Consider the following 21,024-nt stretch of genomic DNA (forward strand, 5'->3'; position numbering starts at 1 on the left):
GTAGGGATCCTTTCCATGATGCTGTCACACACTTAGAATAACACTCTGAGCCTGTCAGTGGATCAAACAAGCACTTTTAGTGGACCTACTGTGATCAGGTGCAGTTGTCCTAAAGGATATATATCACAGCCAGTGTGGCCTGAGCGGAGAATGTTTTTTCTTCCTACCAGTCATTTTGAGCCCAAACTACTAAAAAACAGGGCCCAGATTAACCTTGGGTGATAAACCTGAGGGGTCGTGAGATCATTAATGGCCGAGAAAAGAAAAGAAGAAACGTTCTGATGCACAAATTCATATTCTCTGATTTCTGTGACATATTGAAATGATTCTGTCTCTTTGAGCCTCGATCAGCTGATTTCTTTGTGTCTCTCTGTGGTCATTTTGAATCTCTTTACGGTTGTTTTCCTGCAGACACTGTTGGCTTTATGTGCGTGTGTTTGCTGTTATCCATCCATCACCTCCACCCAGGACACGCTGGAACACAGCCCAACACACTGAGCAGGTCTGTTGTGCTCATCCATCACATGTCACACTTGCAGTGAAAAGACTGACAGTGCATGTAAGAAATGAATTGTTCAGGCTTCATGTAAAATGAGTCATCATGTTTGGACTGTGTTGGGGTGTGACCGCTGCTCGTCCTACCACACACCTACTGAATCCTCTGGCCGTGCGCAGGTGTGGCTGAGCCTCGGAGGGTGGGACTTCGTGCTTGTCTCCAAACCGAACTCCAGCCTGTTTTCAGAGCACTCCCTGCCGACATAAAGTAAAGTAAGTACGCTCGAGTTGTCTCTGTGATGTTAGAGGATAAATGTGAGAGAGAAGAGAAGCCTTGTTTATTTTGTGTCAAGATGAAATAGTGATCTTTGGTGTCCTGGATGCATCAGACTTTTCATTCACATGTCGTAGTGTGTTTTAAAAGTGTTTATCTGCAGTACAGGCAGGGCATCTTCTCCACCTACTACAGAAGAGTCCTCCTCATCATCAGTTTCTCTGCCTCTGTCTTTCAGCCGTCACCATGCGCGAGACTGCAGAGGCCCACGCCACCGCCCTCACCACCAACCGCAACTGTGTCATAGAGATCACCAATGTCAGCTCCATGTACTGCCTCGTCAACCCAAAGTAAGAAAACGCTGTCAGACGGCGTGTCCTCTCTGTAAAAACACACTGATTAAATACCTGAAATTTTCTTGAATCCATTCGTGCGTGACTTCTACAGATGGACAGTAGCGGAGTACATTTAACTGTTTAGTATTTCCTCTTTATTGTATTTTGCTTTTTACTTAAATACATTAATTTCAAGATTCATTGTTAAAGACCCAACCCAAAAGCAGCGTCTACTTTGGGCCCCTTGTCAATAAATAGATCAAATCCCATGAATTTCCATAAAAACAGGGAAAATTTGAGAAAAAATAAATCAGATTTGCGCAGCAGAATTTAGTTTTTCATAATTCTTCTTCTATTAAACATCTCATGTCCCCTCTGATTTATCTGGTGACCCTTTGCAGGAGGACACCACTGGACTCGACTCCACCCCGGCCTTTACGATCCTCTTGCCTCTGATACTTCAGGAGCATTTAGCTCATAACTCTGCTGCACTTTTCCTTGAGTAGAATATTAAATATAGGACGTGATGGAGAATTTTCACTATGTGGTCGACGTATTTTAAGTTACATCAGATCTCAGTACTTGTTCCTCTTCTCCCCCTCCAGGGTGCACATGGAAAGTGGCTTCCCCTTCAGCCCCCCGCAGCCGACCGTGCGCAGCACCAACACCGAGGTGTGCTCTTTCACCAAGGACGACAACACGGCATCAGGCGCCGTGGGCGTCCTGACCTACGAGCTGTTCAACATGAACACCCGCCACTGCAACGAGTTGGTCGCCGTCATGTTCTCTGTGCCCTTCGACTACAACCTGTTCAAGAACTGGCTGGGGGTGGGCATCTTCGAGCACACACGAGCCTGCGACGACAAGCTGTACGACCACATGTACAAAGGGAAGGATTTCACCAACTTTGTGCGGCACGAGGCCGACGGCTCTGGGGTGGCGTACCGGGGCAGGGTGGTGGACGTGAGGGCCTGCATGTCTGATGAGGGCAGGGCTATTATTAAACTGGAGGTGCATAACAAGATGGGCAGATGAGTGTGTTTGTAACCGTGTGAGAATAAAACGTAAGAACACAGCTGATGGAGATTTGTCTGTCATGTCATGTCATGTATCGGTGCTTTAACTGAATAAAAAACTAAATAATAATTTTCTTGTCTTCAGTGTTTTTTGAATCATCTTAAATTTGTATCATCACTTTTAAATTAAAATCACAATAAACCTCAGTGTTAGACTGCACATCATGCTTTGCACAGGTCCTGCTCGCTTGCCTCCACAATCAGACAGTAAAAGCAACATTGCAGATGCACAGACGAAAGGTGTGGTGCAGACAAAAGGTGTGGTGCATAAGGGCACACTGAGCTATGAGATGATGTCACGACAAGCTGAACAAACCAGCTTCTAGCCTTGCAAAAATAACAGTACTGTCAAAACAAAAAAACCCACGCTGATGCTGCACATTGTCCTCACGCCTCTGCATACATTCCTCAGGTGGAGACAGGGAGTGGGTGTGCACTGTGGGTGGAGACAGCTATGGGTGGGGTTCAAGGTGTTGCACATTCCATGCAAGATGTAGAGAGTGGACCCAGAGTTTCACATCAGGTCTCACCAGAGCGAGCACCACACCTGTGATCCGGACAGGTAAGCCAGTCCACTCCTGCGGAGGTTTTAGCACTTTTACAGGCGCCGTTAACATCAGGAGATAATCTGCTCCTCGTTCTTTGTGATACAGGTCTGCAGTTTTCACTCCACAGTTCTCGTGTTCTGTCGCTACCAGCAGCAATATGAGTGAGACAGCAGAGGCTTTGGCAGCCAACCTCAAAAGCCGAAGGAACGTCACCATCGAGATCGCCAACCTCACCAACAGCTACTGCCTACTTGACCCCAAGTAGGTTCAAGACTTAAGCACAATGCCGTAAAGCTGAGTGTTATTGGAGAAAGAGTGCATGTTCTGGTCCTTTGCATGGATAAAATGCAGCTTGAATTCATTCATTATTTAGTTTTCTGTTTGTGGCTCCTAGTTTTATCCCTTTGCTTTCTTTTCTTGCCTTTTAAAACAAGGGTTTATCTTGAGAGCGGCAACTGCCACAGCCCCCCACAACCCACCGTGCGCCCAATGAACACCGAGGTCTGCAACTTCAGCAAGACCAGCGCACAAGCCACCGGCGCAGTGGGCGTGCTGACCTACGACCTGTTCGAGAGGGGTAACGACTGCGCTAAGGAGAAACTGGCCATAATGTTCTCCGTGCCCTACAACTACAACACCTACAAGAACTGGTTTGCGTTGGGAATCTACGACTCGAGCAGAGAGACCGACCAAAGTCTGTACAAAGAGATGTACTACAACAAAGAGGAGGGCTTTGTGCGGCAGGAGTCCAGCGGCTGTGGTCTCACATTTGAGGGCAAGCAGCTGGACATCAAGGCCACCATGTCCCCGATGGGCAGGGCCATTATGAAGGTGGAGCTGTGGAACAAGCTCTTCACTCCAATGATGCATCAGTCTCACTGAGTGGGTGATTGATTTTTGTGATTCTGACACAGAAGTGTTGAATATGTTTGGCCCTTTGTGCTCCTGCGCTACTGTAACATCTGTTCATGCAATAAATCCATGACGAGCCAAAAACTTGAGTCTCAGTGATCATTACAACAAAAATAAAGGTCTTGGCAAAGGTTAATGTTGTCATTCAGACATTTATCAGCCTGTATTTGTCTTTCATTTAAAGCACAAACATCACTTCTACTTATTTTATACACTGGATTATGTATGCATCATATAAAGTCATGTGATTTAAAAAATAGACCAAAATAAATGATTATTACTATTGTAAATAATACAACAAAACTCAAGTAGATTTCCACGATAATGAGGTCTGATGATTCTTGTCAGTGTGCAGACAAAACAAACTGGTTTTCAGCTTTTCTGCATCTACATGAACTGCACAAGGTGTCCACCTAGTGATCAGAAGTATCTGGTGCATGTACAACACAGTGGAAGCCTTTTCTCCTGCACTCACACTACAGGAATGAGGAAGCATCTGCCCTCAATATTTAAAGGAAAAGTTTGATTATTCACTTTCTGTACAGTAGATACGAAGCTACAGCCAGCAGCTCGTTAGCTTAGCTTAGCATAAAGACTGGAAACAGGTGGAAGCAGCTAGCCTGGCACAAAATCTGCCTGCTGCCCTTTTAAATCTCATTGATTTATATGTTTTATCTGGTTTATTTAATCGGTACAAAAGCCACAGTTTAAAAACATTAAGTACAGGTTTTACAGAGGGTTTTGTTCTGAACTATTTCTTGTGGGTTTGTAAATTAAGACTTAACACAAGTCATAAATTAGTGAGCTTTACAGGTGCTTTTTAGGAAGTCTGGACGGCTAGCTGCTTCCCCCTGTTTCCAGTCTTTATGCTAAGCTAAGCTAACAGTCTCCTGGTTCCACCTTTATAATCTACGGACATGAGAGTGGTGTCAAACTTCTTATCCAACTCTTGGCAAGAAAATGACTACATTTCTCATACTGTCACACTACTCATTTAAAACAAGTTTTATTGAAGAAGACAAGAAGCTGCAGTGTGATTTCTGGAGTTAACACAGAGGTTAGTGTCTGCTGTTAGTGTTGGTTTGAATTGTTTGTTTCCACCAGACCGGCAACACAACCAGTAAGAAAAAGGAAATGATCAGTTCAGGTCCTGAACAATGAAATAACGGAGACAGGAGGTGTTTCTTTTTTACATGTTACAGTGGTTTAAAGTCACGTCCACAGTCTTTCCCAGTCATGACCCAGTAGTTTTTGTGCCTAAACCTGCTGAACCTAACCAGACCTTAACTATAGCAGTGCCAGATTATATGAATCATTTCTGTAATGGTCAGTTTGAACAGTTTTGCACAAACAAAGGACACAATTAGTCAGTTTGTTTGTAGAAAAGGCACTTTGCACTCAATTTAGTCTGAAATAAATGAAATATTACAAATATAGCACTTAAAATATGTTTTTATTTGATAATATAACCTCTGATCAGTCTGATCCGGAGCACTGCTCATTAAAAACACTGACCACCGTGCTGAACCTGTCCTTCAGGTACATCTCCAGTGTTTCCAGGGACATTTGTCTCACGTCATAGCCCCTGAACTGTTTCTTAGCTTCCTTACTAACAGGCACAATCTCCTCGGTGCTGTTGCGGTCGTTGCGGCCGATGGCTGCATACGTGGGAAAAGCATCCTTTAGCTCTTTTGGGAGACTGTTGTTGTAGTTTGGGCAGCAGTAGGCAGACCAAATATACTCCGGCACAGCCACACGGTGGTTATGGAGCCAGTGCTCGTCGCTCTGGTACGGGATGATGCCAGTGACTATGTAAGCCTCTCCGAGACAGAAGGCGGATAAGGTTTTGTTGACAGCCTGCTCCAGGGCTTCCCAGGGCCCGTCATTGGAGCCGGCCTTCTGAGGAACCACGTTGGTGAGGGTGAAGGTGGCCGAGCGGTCCTCGTGGCTCTGGTGGTGAAGGCTGGGGTTCATGTGGCCGCGAGAATAGGTGGAATTAATGTAGTCCAGGTCCACCGCCTGGCTGTCCACCACGTTCTGGTCCACAGGGCCCGGAGGGAAGGGGATCATGTTGCCATCAGCTCCTGGGTAGGCTAGCTGGTTATTAGAGGGTGGAAGGTTGAATTCATGTTAAACCAACTTTATGGTTTACAGTGTAATTCAGGGGAAAACTGACCCAATGAGTGAAGCCAAAACTGTGTGGACGCCCCCGTTAACAGGCAGGTTAACGGCTAACACCAGCATGCTAACATGTTCACAGTGACAATGTTAGCATGCTGATGTTTAGCAGGTATAGTCTTGTTTGTGTTTTACCTGCTAGCATCTGCTAATTAGCACTTAAGACAAAGTAATTTGTAATTAGTTTAGCAGGTGTTTGGTCATAAACCAAAATATTGGTAAAAATAAAATGACTTATTGGTGCAGTCATTTAAATTCACCCTCTGGGGAACACGAATGTTCAAATTTCATGACAATCTAATGTCAGTAGTTGCCAAGATATTACAGTAATGGACACTCCTCCTGCACACAGTCAGCACCTGGCAGCTTTTCCCACAGGTACACCATCCACACCCACTGACACGCCCCCCATCCTGTCTGTCCACCAATCAGCTGCCAGCCTGCTCAGCTGACACACACCTGTTGCTGGGCAGCTCATTTGCCAGGTTTGCCTCTTGGATGTTCGACCTGTGCCCGTTACCCGACCTGACTCTCTGGATGTTTGGTTTTTGACTTACATAACGGACTGTACGTCACTCTGTGTTGCCTTCCTCCTGCCTCGGCCCTGTGATTCTGCATTTGGGTCTCTCATTTCTCTGTGTTTTCATCTTCTTACCTGATTGCTTAAAGGCTATTATGAAGCCTTCAAGACGACCATGAAAATAATTCTATTGGAGAAATATAAAATCTCCCCATTCCTTCTGATTTTAGCCTAAAAATAGTTGTTGTGTATAAAATAAATCCTCACAGAAGAGATACTGACGGCATGACTTTAGTGTCCTTAGTGGACGATATCACCCTGCTTACAAGCTCATTTATATTTTAATCAATAGTGTGTTTGCTGATTGAACATGACGAAGCCCAGGTGAACAAAACCAGACCCATAAATAAATCTTTTTTCCCTCTTTGGTGTAGAAGAACCTGACTGACCTACACAGAGCTTTGACCTCAACCCCATGCAGCATGTTTGGACCGCAGACTCATGTGGATGTATTGTTTGACTGTCCAGATACTTTCTTGCCCTTTAGTGTCCCAGATTAGTTTCACAAGTCTCAAGTCTACATACAAACACAGCACAGTATTCTGTGCAGCATGGGGAGCTGACGGAGCAAACATGAGACAGTTCTCCTTTACTGGGGCTCATTTCCTCAATTTCTTGTTATGGCCTGAAAGCACTCAGGGTTTATGTCCGTGTGAAATATGGCAGAACTGAGCAGCTAAACTGGAGTGTCAGAAAGTTAAATTAACTATTGTGTCTTTTAACATTGAAGAATTATGTGTTGTTTCAGTGGAAATATAATGTGCATACATGAAACAAGCTGCACAATCAAACATCTGGATAAATCTTCTATACACACAGTATTTAAGCATCCTCACCTGTGGTTCAAACTTCCAGGACGCGGTTGGTCTCTTTCCTGCTGGTACAGAGTACAAGTAGGCTGAAAACCAGGGGGAGCGGCGTGGTCGACTGTACAACGTGGCAAAGCGGTACTGGTTGTTATACCGCTGGCAGATCGGGGTCCCAGCCAGACCTTTGGGAGGCCAAGACTTGTAGAAGAACTGCAGGCACGGAGCAAAATCCCCGACATCAGCTGCACACGGGCACCACCCTCCAGTGAGGGCCAGGACGACCACGGCCAGAGTGCAGCAGCGACACATGTTGATAATCGATGGTTGGCAGTGAAATCCAGCTACCAAATGGCTACACATGTGTCATACCTTCACACAGACTGTCAGTGAAATGCAGTGAAGCGTGTATTAATTAGATCTGTTCCCTTTTCTTTAACTCTTGACCTCTTACAGAAAAAGCAGAAGCAGTTACATCATCAGTTTCAGTCGGTTTCGTGTGCTGAGTGTTTTTGCTTTGACTGTTGCACTTCGGTAAATTTCACTGAAGGTCAGACTCAAATACACAACACGAAAAGTTGAATTCAGGGGCAATGAAACATAGATTTACAGCAAATTACTTTTAAAGGGGTTTTGCTACTTAAGCTTAGTTTTATAAGTTTTCATCCCAGTTTCAGGTTTTTGTTTTACTGATATGGGGTATTTGTAAGAGGTGAGATCCAAAAAGGTCAGAAAAAGTATTGTGTGACAAAAAGGACATTTTCTACGCAATTCTAGTTTGATTAAAGTTATTTTTGTAAACACACAGTTTCATTACTCTCATGCATTAAGCTACTTATTAACGTAATACTGCCACACCCTTATTTACTCAGGGGTTTGCAGTTAGTTTACACTTCTGTTAGGTGAATATTTGGGTTGTAGATTTGAGCAGCACAGTGCTGTGGTGGTTTGCACTGCTGCATTAGATCTGTTCCCTTTTCTTTAACTCTTGACCTCTTACAGAAAAAGCAGAAGCAGTTACATCATCAGTTTCAGTCGGTTTCGTGTGCTGAGTGTTTTTGCTTTGACTGTTGCACTTCGGTAAATTTCACTGAAGGTAAGACTCAAATATTTCTTCTACACACGACACGAAAAGTTGAATTCAGGGGCAATGAAACATAGATTTACTGCAAATTACTGTAAAACTGTGATGAGTTACTCATTATACTCACTTTAAATTAATGTGTTATTCTCTTTCATTATTTTTTATCTTTATTTCATTATAACTTTATGGGTTTTGGTTAGTTTTTAAAGGGGTTTTGCTACTTAAGCTTAGTTTTATAAGTTTTCATCCCAGTTTCAGGTTTTTGTTTTACTGATATGGGGTATTTTTTAGAGGTGAGATCCAAAAAGGACATTTTATACACAATTCTAGTTTAATTAAAGTTATTTTTGTAAACACACAGTTTCATTACTCTCATGCATTAAGCTACTTATTAACGTAATACTGCCACACCCTTATTTACTCAGAGGTTTGCAGTTAGTTTACACTTCTGTTAGGTGAATATTTGGGTTGTAGATTTGAGCAGCACGGTGCTGCGATGGTTTGCACTGCTGCATCACAGCAAGAAGGTTTGAACCTGAGGCCTGAGGTGGAGTTTGCATGTTTAGAGAGTGTTTGTGTGGGTTTTCCCCAGGTAGTCCAAACATGCAGGTTAATTGGTGAATCTAAATTGTGGGTCTGAGCGTGAATGGATGTCTGTCTTTATGTGTCGACCCTGTGATTGACTGTTGACCAGTCCAGGCTGACCCCACCTAAAGTCACCCAAAGTCAGCTGTGATTGGCTCCAGCCCTTGTCTCTCCAGTGGTCGTTAAAGTCACATGCTTCATGTACATCATGATTTATTCAACTGATCTGTTTCCATTGAACTTTGTCACATTTTGCTTTTATAGTCACACCAACTTTTCAAACCTTGGCCGAGCATAAAAACTCACTCATAACGCCCCTACTGCTGTTTTTACAGCTGGTGTGCTGCTCCCAGTGGTCCAAAAATAACATTTCTTCAATGGACTGAATATGTTCATAAAAAGTGTGTGTGTGTGTGTGTGTGTGTGTGTGTGTGTGTGGGCAGGCTCTGCAGGAAAACAATATTCATCTCCTCCCCTTTCAAAATGCACACATACATCTGAAGCCCATTTGTCCCACCCCCTTCCCCCAGCGCCCCCTCTGTCTTATGTAACGCAGTAATCGGGTTTGGAGTTTGGATTCTTGTCCATGCAGGCTTCACTTCACCAGAGGAGGCTCAAAGGTACTTTTCTCCCTTGTTACAGAGATTTAAGGTAGGTTACAACACTTTTCCTTTCTCTACAACCAGCATAGCTCCCACTAACTTGTGCAGGACTCCACATACCTCTGTTTTCAGCAGTTGTTTATTGTGGGAAGTGACTGATCTGCTGGCAGGAGAGCTCGGTGTTGGATTCCTCTTTCAGCTTTCTCAACAATAGACACGCAGAAAGGAAACTGAGGGCACTTTTCCTCTGCATGTTTTGAATGGAGGCTCTGCTAGATCAGATTAGAGACCATGTTAACACCAGGCATTAGTCAGCCCATGAATTCCACTGGACTTTGATTTGTTAAAGGAACAGTTCAGGCACTCTGGGTCTTCTCCACAGTAAATCCCAGCCACGCGTCTAGACACAAAAAACCCTACTGAGCTAAATCAGCAGAACAAGTAATAATCCCAAAGGGCAATTCATTTTACAATCAACCCATCTATAAAAGATGATTGAATAGAATCAAACAAAATAATGATATACAATAAATAGAGCACATCACAATGTCACAACAACAACAGGCCAAGCAGAAAAATTCACATCCAGATTATCCATCCAGAGTTTTAAGTCTCACAGCAGAGGGAATAAAGGAGTCCTTTAAAAGGACATAATTAGAGAGTCAAGTAAAGTAGTTATTGAAGTTTTTCTTGTTTGGTTGTACTTAAAGAAAAGTTTTAATACAAGTAAACACAGCCGTAGTGTCCTCTTTGGTAGCTACAGTTCTGGGTCCATGACAGTGTTTGTTCTGGCTGGTTGTGATTCTCAGCCGGTTGAATAAGTTTGTCGGCGGGAGGGAGTTCAATAAAGATAAGCAAAACATAATGATTGTTTGTGATTGTTCTCTTCTCCAGAGTGAATCAATGGGGAGCATCCCGGGAGTTTCACTTCTGCTTCTGGTGGTGAGTGCGTTCCTCCTGACGAGTCCCGTTGTCCAGGGTGGAAAGATTCTGGTGTTCCCGGTGGACGGCAGCCACTGGGTCAACATGAACCTGCTGATCAAGAGCCTCCACGCCAGGGGCCATGAGGTCACCGTCATCCGCACAGCCACCAGTTGGTACGTCAAAGAAGACGCACCACATTACCGCTCCATCACCATCACCCTACCAGAGGCCATCTGCATTGAGGAGCAGGACTTCTTTGTAACCTTCCTGGTCAAGATGCTGGCAATTCAAAAAGAGGGAGCGTCTCTTATCGGCTTTGTAACCTTCTACTGGGAAATGCTCACTTCTCTGTCCAAAATTCACCAACAGGCCAGCCTGCTGGTGGTAGAGATGTTTGAAAACAAGACTCTCATGCAGAGTATTCGTGACACGGAGTTTGACGTGGTTCTCCTGGACCCCGGCTTGCCGGTGGGAGTGCTGGTGGCTCATGAACTTAAGCTTCCAACTGTTTTTAATGTGCGGTGGATCACCAGCGGAGAAGGGCATTTTGTGGTAGCTCCATCTCCAACATCCTTTGTTCCATCTTCGGGGCACGCTGTGTCAGACAACATGACCTTTGGGGAAAGAGCCAAAAACACATTCTACTATGCCCTCAATATGTGCATTGACAAGTTCATAGTATGCCCTCATTATGATAGACTGGTAGACAGGTACTTCGGTCCAGATGTGAACTTCTATCACCTTCTGCAAGGAGCAGACGTCTGGCTCATGAGGGTGGACTTTGTCTTTGAATTCCCCAGACCCACCATGCCAAACATCGCCTACATTGGCGGTTTTCAGTGTAAGCCTTCTGAGCCTTTATCGTCAGAGCTGGAGGAGTTTGTTCAAAGTTCAGGAGAGCATGGATTCATCCTAATGTCTCTTGGCACGCTGGTAAAAGGCCTTCCTGTAGAGATTACATCCGAAATAGCTGCTGCTTTTGCGCAAATTCCCCAGAAGGTCATATGGAGGCATGCAGGTGAGGCCCCCAACAATTTGGGAACCAACACCCTACTGGTAAAATGGATGCCCCAGAACGACCTCTTGGGCCACCCGAAGGTTAAAGCCTTTGTGGCCCATGGTGGCACCAACGGGATCTACGAGTCCATCTACCATGGAGTGCCGATAGTCGGCATACCCCTTCTGTTTGACCAGTTCGAGAACATTTTGAGAGTGGAGGCCCGAGGAGCCGCTAAGGTGATAGATGCAACCAAACTCACTCGCCAGAATTTTCTGGAAGCAATTCAGGAAGTTGTTCACGATCCCTTTTACAGAAACAACATGAAGCGTCTCTCCGCTCTCCATCGGGATAAACCAATGCATCCTCTGGACACGGCTATTTACTGGACTGAGTTTGTCATGAGGCACAAAGGAGCTTCGCATTTACGCACTGAGTCTTATAAGATGCCCTGGTACGTCTATTATTCTGTGGATGTTATATGTTTTTTGTCAGCAGTCTTGTTGATGCTGATAGCCATTGTAGTGGGATCAATACGATTCCTTTGCTGCAGACTGTGCAGGAGGAGAAAACCCAAACAGGAGTAGTGGTTACTGACATGTCTTCCTGTCAGTCAGACTGAAACTACCCAACAACGACTCAAAGACGTTCATGATTCCAAGAGGATATATCCTTGTGTTTTTGGTGATCCATGTACAGGTATAGATTGATTCTAGGGGACAATTATTAATAAATTTGGGGATCCCTGACTTCCTCTAGCACCACCATGAGGTTAACAGGATTGCCATGAAATTTAGTCCAGACATTCAGAGCCCCGTCACGATGAATTATAAAAACTCTGGTGATCCCATGAAGTTATAATAGGAAACATTTTGCACTAATATTTTTAAAATCGACTAGAAATATGTTATATTTTTGGATGCATGCATTTAATGTTTCAGCTTTATTACTTTAATTTATGACCAAATACCTGCAAAACGAATGGCCTTTTCCATTAGCCTGAACAATGTGTTTAGTGCTAATTAGCAAATGGTAGCATGCTAATATGTTAAGTTAAGATAGTGACCGTGGCAAACATTATACCTGTTTCACATTAGCACGTTAGCATTGTCGCTGTGATCATTTTAGCTATGATAATGACAATAAAAATATAGAATAACACCATAACACACACAAAGTGGCTGAAGCTTAAATTACGTGATATTTGATATTAGATGCAGTCATTTCTTTTAAGACGCCAGTTGTTTGCCTCTACAACACTGGAAAAGCTGAACATCTTTTTTTAGTTGCACTACCAGTGATTGAATCTCTTAGCCATGGTATGCAGATTAAAAACGCACTAAAACACACTAATCTGTGTGTACTAATCTGTAACTGTATGTTGTGTGTTATCACATAAACATGTGCCATACTGAATAAAATGTGTATTTAATGAAAATAAAAAAGTAAGAATTGAAGAAATACTTCCTCCATCACACAGAAACTTATGACTTACCTCCACCTGACTGTTGTTTCGTTTCGTGTTTTATTTCTGGTGTGTTATTAAAGGTTTTGACACACCGAAGAATCCTGAATAAAACATATGATTCATCTTTCTACAGTCAGTAATGATTTTCTTTTACCTTATTTGAACCAGCAGGTGGCAACATGGCCTTTAGCACACAGAGGTACAGTATGTGGCCAAAAGTATGTGGACAAAGCGCTCCACGTGCTTTTAGTCTGCTCTGTTTTTGGTCATTTTCTTCTTGTTTTGGGCTCCAATGAAGTGAAATCAGACTGTGACAGCATAAAGTATCATTTCAGTTCCCAACCTGTGGGCCGGGACCCTCACAGGCAGTCGAGAGATGATGAACAGGACAGGAAAGCAAAGGAATATCACGGTGAGTCTGTCTTACTTCAATGGATATTTTGGCCTTTTTAGTTTCCAAATAAAACAAGAAATAAAAATTATTCTTTTGAATTAGTTTGTTATACAAACACTGGTGTGCAGGTGGGGGGCTGCACGAAGACACTGCTTCATTATGAGGCACCAAACGGCAGAAATGGTTCAGACAGTCATGTGTTTCCAACTTTGTGGCAACAGTTTGGTGAAAAAAAATCCCCTGTTACGACATGACGATACCCATCTGCACCAAGCCAGGGACACACAGACATGGTGTTCCCTGTTTGGTGGAGAGGAAGTGGAACATTAAGGCTCTAAAGGAGAACGAATAACTGCTGACTGGCTCCAAAATCCGGTGAAAACACAGAAACAAGAAGAGAGGAGGATTAATAGTTGAGGTTAATGGATGAAACGTTCATTTATCACATATAGATGTAAAATGTATGCATATTATTATATATTATTGGATGCAAATTAAATTTCAGAGGCAAATATAAATCCCCTGGAGCACCGTGAGTGTATTTTATTCACTAACCAGGTTTACATGTGCTAACAAACCCATCCAAATGTGGCCACATAAGATGTAAGAGGTCACATTTTTGAAAGTTTATTATGTGTGATGTTGCTCCCGACAGCAGGACATCTAGGAACAACAGAGGCTGTGAGATAAGAGAGTCGATGCTCTTTCTCTGCCGGCAGAATCCCCTCTGAGCAACAAACATGTCACCACTGGTAAATGTGAGAGAGGAAACGCAGGCCATCATTGTTACTACACCATCCATCTCCTGTCTGTGGAACTGCACATGGCTTTAAACCAAACCTGTATTGGCAAATGGCTAATTTGCCCCCCCTTTCTTTGCACTATGCCTCAGTGCAGGTGCATTAACACAGAGCATGTCCTCTGTGTGTTAGAATATCTTCTGTGGGAACAGCTACACTTCATGATTAGCTGGTAATTATTTTACATCACCAGATGATTATTCTTGAGTTGATCTCCCCATAAAAAGCACTGAAATCACTGATTTAAAACAGTGTTTTTTCAAATGAAGTTTCTGCTGAAGGTCAGCTGTGTATCGCTGCAATCACTGTAAAGTTTCACACAAGATTTGGTTGACTGGGCACTGGAGCAAGAGAGTGTGGTATTGGGTGGAGAAGCAAATTAGATGGGTGGGTGTGTGTGAGATCATGTTTGTGAGACTCTGTGCAAATGAGTCTTCGTCTCAGCTCAGCCTGAAAGCTCTATACTTGTGAGGACTCAGCATATTCTTTAACCTCCAAACTAAGATTGTTGACAAAAAATAAACTGGAAATGTCCTCACAAAGATAGTACACACACATATAAATACACACTGTACTACCAGGAACTACTGCAGATATGAATGAGTGTTAAATCCTTAGAAATTTCACACTGTGTCATCTCAGATTCCATAATGCAGTTTTTTTCTGCAGCTTCACATGCGTTTGGTTTAGTTTCAGTACATAAATTTGTACACACTGGTGCTAATTTGAGGCTTAAGACCAAATCTTTCTGTCTGAAGGGAAAGAAAATCTATAATCATCACAACATGTAAAGGTGTGTCCAAATAACTGCTCTTCTTTTGGCACATTTAAGATGCCATTTTTAAAAATCCCACTGAGGGATTTTGCATCTCTATTTGCTGTGCTATTATAATAAAATAATAAAATGGGTTATAATATGAAGCAGTTTTAGTAAATGAGGGATAAACTGTGAAACCAGTTAACCAGTTGCTGCTTGTGTAAGTCCTGTCTGTTGGGTAACCTGGTAGAAATGTTCCTATCCGCACACACACACACACACACAAAACATAATGCATTAAAGCACTATGAGATTTAAAGAAATGCAAAGGGCTTAATGAGATTTTTATTAATCATATTTCCCACAATATCGAACCATTCCTTTAATGATGACCTTTTTTGCTTTTTTACAGAAACATATTATACATTTGGAGGGAAAATCTGCACAATACCAAGTATAGATTTGTCTCTTTTATACTATATCAGACAACAAAACATGCTGGTTCAGCATCACATATCAAACACAACATATTCCAGACTTTATTTACTGAAAGTAACGTTTCACAATATCATACAGAGTCAATAAATACTAAATAAGTATTTAGTGACGTATTCCTTCCTGTTGTGGCTCTAGTCCAGCTCACTGGTTTTGGTTTTGGTTTTGATTTTCAGTGTTTGAGGGTTTTTCACATCCTGGGGCCCCTCAGTTTCAGCAAGGATGAAGAACGAAGACCACAGAAAGAAATGGTTTTCTCAGGGTGGCGATGAAGAACTTGACTTGATCCGATATGAACTGAAACACCAGAGGACTCGTCCTCCTCTGAGCTCCTCCCAGGAGAGTGGAGGCTGTGACAGCAGATTAAGCAGTAGTTTTTTAAGGTTTGTGTAACTTTCCCTGTTACTCTCTTATTCATACTTTCTAGTTTATTAAAAGAACTCAGTAAAGAAGAACGTTAGGGGCTGATATTGTTACCCCCTGACTGGCTTCATTGGCCACTGAGCAGCTTTCATAGGAATAAATGGAGCCTCCAGCTCTGTATCCAGGCCTCTGTACACATCCATGTACATTCCCAGTGAAACACATGATAAAACTAAATTTAAAACCCTTTTTTTACTTTTTAAATTCAGATTTGGTTTCCTTTTAAAAACAAACAAACATATATAACAGTTTCTGCAGCACATTCATCATATATGACCTGCAGGGTGAGTTCAGGTTCACGATGGTTCATCACTCTTGGACGTTGCTTTTCCAAACCACCAGATAAACCAGCGCGGGGATGAGGCTCACAGGGATGAGCGTGAGGGCGATCACCAGCCCCTGAGGGGCGTCCACGGGCAGGAGCTCGTCCATGGAGCAGTTCTGGAAGTAGTCAGAGTGGATCTGGATGAAGAAGTCCTGAATGTCGGGGTTCGGGTAATAGCAGCCGACAGAATTGGACAGCATCTCCAAGCACATGGTCATGATGTTGTACGGTCTGTAACAGACAGAGAAATCAGTGTGTTAATGATGAACACACACCTTCTGCAGGGAACGACTGGTTCATTATTCTCCTACTGAAGATCAAACAGCTTATACAATGTGAGGATTTGCCTAATTTCTCTGTTTTATAACATTTTAAATTGGATATCTTTGGGTTTTGAAGTGTTGATCAGACAAATCAAGCAGTTTGAAGACGTCACCTTGACGTCACTACTGCTTTCTGACATTGATTTGATTTGATTTGAAAATTATTAACCAGGAAAAACTCACTGATATTTTAAAAAAAAAACTCCTTTACAAGAGTTTTAATGTGCCGACAAGCAGCAGCACGTTAAAAACAAAAAAATAATACAAACAAATACCAAAATAAGAGTCGTCCTATGCAGGATCATGCCGGGACAAATAATATAATTGATTTTCCTCCAACTCCTTCAGTCAATTTTAAAAAAGAAGTGTGACCAGTGACCAGTAAAATCCCCTTTTTCTCATTTCAAGATGGACATTTTATAGAGCAAAAGATGAATCGACGAATCAAAAAAATAAATGCTTAATTAATCAGTTATCACAACTATCATTAATTTCAGGCATAAAAGAGTCACTCTGCAGTTTAAAGAAACAGAGAAGCAAAAAATATATCAACCAAGTCAGAAAATAGATTAGATTACATTGTGCAATGCAGCGATGTGGTTTAATAAGACGCTGTTTTTGTGAAACTGGTGTAACTGTTTCAGCATATTCTGCCTCGTTATTTTGCAGTATAGAAGCGACTTTTTCCACCGTAATCATTTTTCTCTTCATTCTTTGAAAAAACTCTGCTTGGGGACTTTTTTCAACTGTGTATCAACACACATTTGCCGACATGGCCAGCAGCAGCAGCAGTATATCGGATTAAGTCGAAACAAACCGTTTTATGCTAATTTCTGTGTTTTTAAAGAGACCTATGTTTACATCTCCCTGCCATGTGGCCGAGGAAGTGGTTTGATGTTGTTGTAGGGTTGCAGGGGTTTGGGGAAGGTGTGCAGAGAGCCTGAGATACATAGAGATTGGTTCACTTCCTGTCTCAGATCAACACATTGATGTCTTGTCACCAAGGTGCCAGCAGCCCTGTGCCCCCCCCAAACCACAGCACAGGGTTTCTCTCAGGAACCAATGCAAGAAAGCAGTCCCTCACTATCCATAACAGCCAGACTCATTTCAATAAAAGCACTTTTTGAACATCTCAACTCAATAGTGGGTTTTCCTTATCCTCTGTCTAATTTGATTGGATTAGCATTGAGTTTCTGAGCTTTTAAATTTCTATTAAAAAGTTTTATCTTTGATTTTCCTTTCTGCTCCTTCTTCTTCTTTCTTTGTTTCTTTGTATTAATATTCCATTATTGCGCGAAACAGCGCCCCCTATAAACTGTCATTCCTGGTGAACGTTAATCAGTGTGGTCAAATGGAGTATTGCAGCCTCACAGCCGAGCCAATCATGTCAGCGAAGTGAAGCAAATCCAGGTGATTAAAAGTGATGTCACACAGTCAGGTGTGTCGCTGTGAAAGTGTTTGACGGACTAAACTCGGGAAGAAGAAGCTCTGAAATGACTTCAGCCTCGCGACAAAGAGTAAAAAAGTTTGCGGCGTTAAGTTTGATGAGACAACGGGCGTTAGCTAGCTTAGCAGCTAATGGTAGCTAACGTTAGCAGGCTAGCCACAGATGGAGGGAAGAGAGGAAGACTCCTGTCCTCAAACTCTGGACTTTAACCTCCTCTTCTTCACCAGAGGGAAGCAAAACGGACTTCTGCATCAAATAACGTGAGTCAAACACAACCTGTGCGTTTGTCCGTCTGTTTGCTGGCTGGTTTCATCACTGATGCTAAAATGTAAACAGCTAATTAGCTAGTTAGCTAAGCCTGTGTAGAAGTATAGTAAGTAATATCACACTGTAAAATACTCCTTCAAAGGTAAAAGATCATGCATTTAAATTTAACCAAGTCAAAGAATGTCAGTATAATCAGAAAACTGCACTTAAAGTATTAAATTTAAAGTATTCAGTGCAGAAAAGTGTCCCCTGTGACTGTTGTAGTATTACATTTTCTATTATTAGATTGTTATTCCTTATTAAAAGCAGGATTTTATTGTTTAATTGTTTTGTATCAGACAGCAGCTGATGATCATATTAATTCTGGATTTATTATCCAATTTACCAACCAGGAATCAAACCTTGATCAGAGGCACTGGAAAATGATGTTGCCCTGTTATCATGTGATTGTTTTTAGAGGGAAGTGACAATTATTAAGCTTGTTGTATGTTTGGCAGCAGCTCTCAGGCCTATTGATTGAGCAGTATCTGAGATTAACTTTATATTCTTTCAATCGTTGATCATTGTGATAGTCAACCAATCTTTTTTTTATATAGTGCCAGTTCATAACATTGTTATCTGAAGACAACAATAAAACCTTTAAAAAGTTTATATATATGTGTGTGTGTGTGTATATGTATATATGTGTGTGTGTGTGTGTGTGTGTGTGTGTGTATATATATCCGAATATATGGAATGAAAGTCTGAATATATTGATTGAAAGTCTGAATATATTGATTGAAACTCTGAATATATTGAATGAAAGTCTGAATATATTGAATGAAAGTCTGAATATATTGAACGAAAGTCGCCATCTTGTTTTTTTAATTTTAAATTCTTTAAAAATCAGACAATGTGATTTTCTGGATTTTTTTTCCTCATTCTGTCTCTCATAGTTGAGATATACCTATGATGAAAATTACAGGCCTCTCTCATCTTTTTAAGTGGGAGAACTTTTGGTGGCACTATTGGTGGCTGACTAAATACTTTTTTGCCCCACTGTGTATATATATATATATATTCACAAAGGTCTCAAAGGCCTAAAATGAGGAAATTAAAGTGTTTGGACCCTAGAAGGAAACCAGGAAAACTAGCATGATTGTATAAAACAGTAAATATAAAAAAGATGGGGGTTGGGACCAGGTATGCCTCACCTGATGATATGTTCCAGGACACACCATTTCTCTGGGCCAACTGAGAACATTTCCTTGTGAAAATTTGCAGCACAAAGTCCGTAACTGTACTGGACCAGCAGGTCCCGGTGGCAGCGTCGGCCCAGGAACTCGTTCTCCTGGTCCTGAAAATTCTCTGCAAAATAAGAAAGAAACGAACGTCGACATGCGCGAACTGACGGGGACACACAAATTTCAAACACTACCTAAGGTTAGATTATTAAAGAGTGTCGGTATTGCATAGATTTACTGTGATACGCTGCTTTATTCAGGGTGCAGGTTCTTTCAGTAACCCAGCAATGCAAGTTTCTTTATCTTTCTTTCTACATAAAAGTGAAACTAGATTGCTGATACCTCACCACATGCCGCGATAGTGTTCCAGCTGTATGTAAGCAGATATTTAAGTACTGGGAAATTAAAGGCACTGATAAAGACGTTTCCTCTCTTTGTGCAGGGTAAGTAGAAAAACTCACCATCATCCTCTGTGATAACAGAAGTTTGGTTGTTCAGCAGTTCATCCTCAATTTGACTTTTCTCCTCTCTGTACAAACTGAAGGTCTCGTTGTCGGGTTTCATCGTACCTGCAGGCAAAAGTGCACTTGTTTTGTTTACGAGGTAAATGAATGATGTCAAATCCATACAATGACTGCACACTCTTATTAACGCAACTTTATATATATATATTATTTATACCAGTCACAGTGATTCACATATGTACAGCTAGAAGGAGTAGAAAAAAAGAAAATTTCAGCCTCCCAAATGTGAGGGTTTTCTGCTTGTCAAATGATACAGGAAACTAATAGCCTAATGCTAACATTATTCATGTATTTATTTATTGATTTAATGTGTATCATATAGGGACAAGTATGGATAAACCGTGTGTCACACCGCAGCATTTACAGCCTAAGCTAATTTGCTGTCTCATCTCTCTGTGACGTGGATGGGGTTTTTAACCGGAGTCAGTACAAAACAAAAACCACAGAAGACTATTAAGATTAGATTAAAAGAGAGAATAATCAGATTGATTGACCATGATAATACTCATTAGTCACTACTCCGTATGGAAGAAATAAAAAGCAAAAAGTTTTACTGTTATTGGTGAAATCGCTGAATGTTTGGTTCCTGTCAACTCTGCTCAGCCCTCCTGTTGTCATGTTGGCCGTTTGTGATTCCACAATACCTGGAGACGGAGTCAATAAAGCTATTTACCATCACATGAACATAAAACTCTCTCTCACAGCAGCCTTTTGTCGGCCAAACCGTCCTCGAGCTTCTTCCTCCATCCATCCCACACACGGGGGAAAACAATGGAGACTCGAGAAAACACGCAGCAAACCCAAAATAACAGGAAATACTAAGAGAGTAACACAACATAACCTAATACTCAAGTGTAAAATGAAGTGTGTGAGTGTGTGAAGTGAAAGACGTACCGAGGACGAGACCGGGGAAGAGCAGGTACAGGATCATGGTGGACGGCGATGAGGGGATCAGCAGTACCCTCTGAGGCCAGCCGGTGACCCGAGGTGCCATTATGAAGGTCTGATAGCTGAGTGGGTTAGGAACAAGCCCAGCCCTCTTTATCTGAGCACTTCTGACTCTGTGTGTGTGTGTGTGTGTGTGTGTGTTCCAGTCATGCTGATAAACACACTGAATGATTGAGGAGAGTGGATGAACTTAAGGTACCCTGTGGAGTTTTCTCTTTAGAATAAAGAGTCAAG

General features: G+C 42.1%; 4 protein-coding genes and 1 pseudogene across 5 annotated transcripts; 3 read left to right on the forward strand and 2 right to left on the reverse strand.

The window, feature by feature from the left end:
• Positions 1–742: 742 nt before the first annotated feature.
• On the forward strand, positions 743–2,250 carry LOC139220232 (DELTA-stichotoxin-Hcr4a-like). Its single transcript, XM_070852306.1, has 3 exons — positions 743–768; positions 1,008–1,119; positions 1,710–2,250. Exons 2-3 carry the CDS (start codon positions 1,016–1,018, stop codon positions 2,137–2,139), a joined length of 534 nt encoding a protein of 177 aa, XP_070708407.1. The 5' UTR covers positions 743–768; positions 1,008–1,015; the 3' UTR covers positions 2,140–2,250.
• Positions 2,251–2,704: 454 nt separating this feature from the next.
• On the forward strand, positions 2,705–3,718 carry LOC139220231 (DELTA-actitoxin-Aeq1a-like). 2 transcript variants are annotated; one of them, XM_070852304.1, is made up of 3 exons: positions 2,705–2,742; positions 2,834–2,989; positions 3,163–3,718. In XM_070852304.1, exons 2-3 carry the CDS (start codon positions 2,886–2,888, stop codon positions 3,608–3,610), a joined length of 552 nt encoding a protein of 183 aa, XP_070708405.1. In that variant the 5' UTR covers positions 2,705–2,742; positions 2,834–2,885; the 3' UTR covers positions 3,611–3,718. The 2 variants fall into 2 exon arrangements, with proteins under 2 accessions (XP_070708405.1, XP_070708406.1); XM_070852305.1 differs by having other exon boundaries at positions 2,734–2,742; positions 2,856–2,989.
• A 903-nt stretch (positions 3,719–4,621) lies between these two features.
• Positions 4,622–7,569, reverse strand: LOC139219614 (endonuclease domain-containing 1 protein-like). Its single transcript, XM_070851535.1, has 2 exons — positions 7,235–7,569; positions 4,622–5,737 (listed from the first exon to the last, which is right to left on the reverse strand). Exons 1-2 carry the CDS (start codon positions 7,565–7,567, stop codon positions 5,117–5,119), a joined length of 954 nt encoding a protein of 317 aa, XP_070707636.1. The 5' UTR covers positions 7,568–7,569; the 3' UTR covers positions 4,622–5,116.
• Positions 7,570–9,414: 1,845 nt separating this feature from the next.
• Positions 9,415–12,924, forward strand: LOC139219612 (UDP-glucuronosyltransferase 1-2 pseudogene; annotated as a pseudogene).
• Positions 12,925–15,182: 2,258 nt separating this feature from the next.
• Positions 15,183–20,430, reverse strand: LOC139220252 (receptor activity-modifying protein 3). Its single transcript, XM_070852324.1, has 4 exons — positions 20,397–20,430; positions 19,780–19,887; positions 19,289–19,442; positions 15,183–16,289 (listed from the first exon to the last, which is right to left on the reverse strand). The coding sequence occupies exons 2-4, from the start codon at positions 19,880–19,882 to the stop codon at positions 16,043–16,045; spliced, it is 504 nt and encodes a 167-aa protein (XP_070708425.1). The 5' UTR covers positions 19,883–19,887; positions 20,397–20,430; the 3' UTR covers positions 15,183–16,042.
• Between the last annotated feature and the right edge of the window lie 594 nt (positions 20,431–21,024).

Source organism: Pempheris klunzingeri, chromosome 20 (assembly GCF_042242105.1).
Source record: "Pempheris klunzingeri isolate RE-2024b chromosome 20, fPemKlu1.hap1, whole genome shotgun sequence".
NCBI classification, from domain to species: Eukaryota; Metazoa; Chordata; class Actinopteri; order Acropomatiformes; family Pempheridae; genus Pempheris; species Pempheris klunzingeri.

Coding starts and splice junctions, on each gene's coding strand:
- LOC139220232 (XM_070852306.1), top strand. CDS start 1,016: ATGCGCGAGACTGCAGAGGCCCACGCCACCGCCCTCACCACCAACCGC. Junction 1,120..1,709: donor TACTGCCTCGTCAACCCAAA/GTAAGAAAACGC, acceptor CTCCCCCTCCAG/GGTGCACATGGAAAGTGGCT.
- LOC139220231 (XM_070852304.1), top strand. CDS start 2,886: ATGAGTGAGACAGCAGAGGCTTTGGCAGCCAACCTCAAAAGCCGAAGG. Junction 2,990..3,162: donor TACTGCCTACTTGACCCCAA/GTAGGTTCAAGA, acceptor TTTTAAAACAAG/GGTTTATCTTGAGAGCGGCA.
- LOC139219614 (XM_070851535.1), bottom strand. CDS start 7,567: ATGTGTAGCCATTTGGTAGCTGGATTTCACTGCCAACCATCGATTATC. Junction 5,738..7,234: donor CCTGGAAGTTTGAACCACAG/GTGAGGATGCTT, acceptor TCTAATAACCAG/CTAGCCTACCCAGGAGCTGA.
- LOC139220252 (XM_070852324.1), bottom strand. CDS start 19,882: ATGAAACCCGACAACGAGACCTTCAGTTTGTACAGAGAGGAGAAAAGT. Junction 19,443..19,779: donor TGTTATCACAGAGGATGATG/GTGAGTTTTTCT, acceptor CTTATTTTGCAG/AGAATTTTCAGGACCAGGAG. Junction 16,290..19,288: donor GTCCTGGAACATATCATCAG/GTGAGGCATACC, acceptor TGTCTGTTACAG/ACCGTACAACATCATGACCA.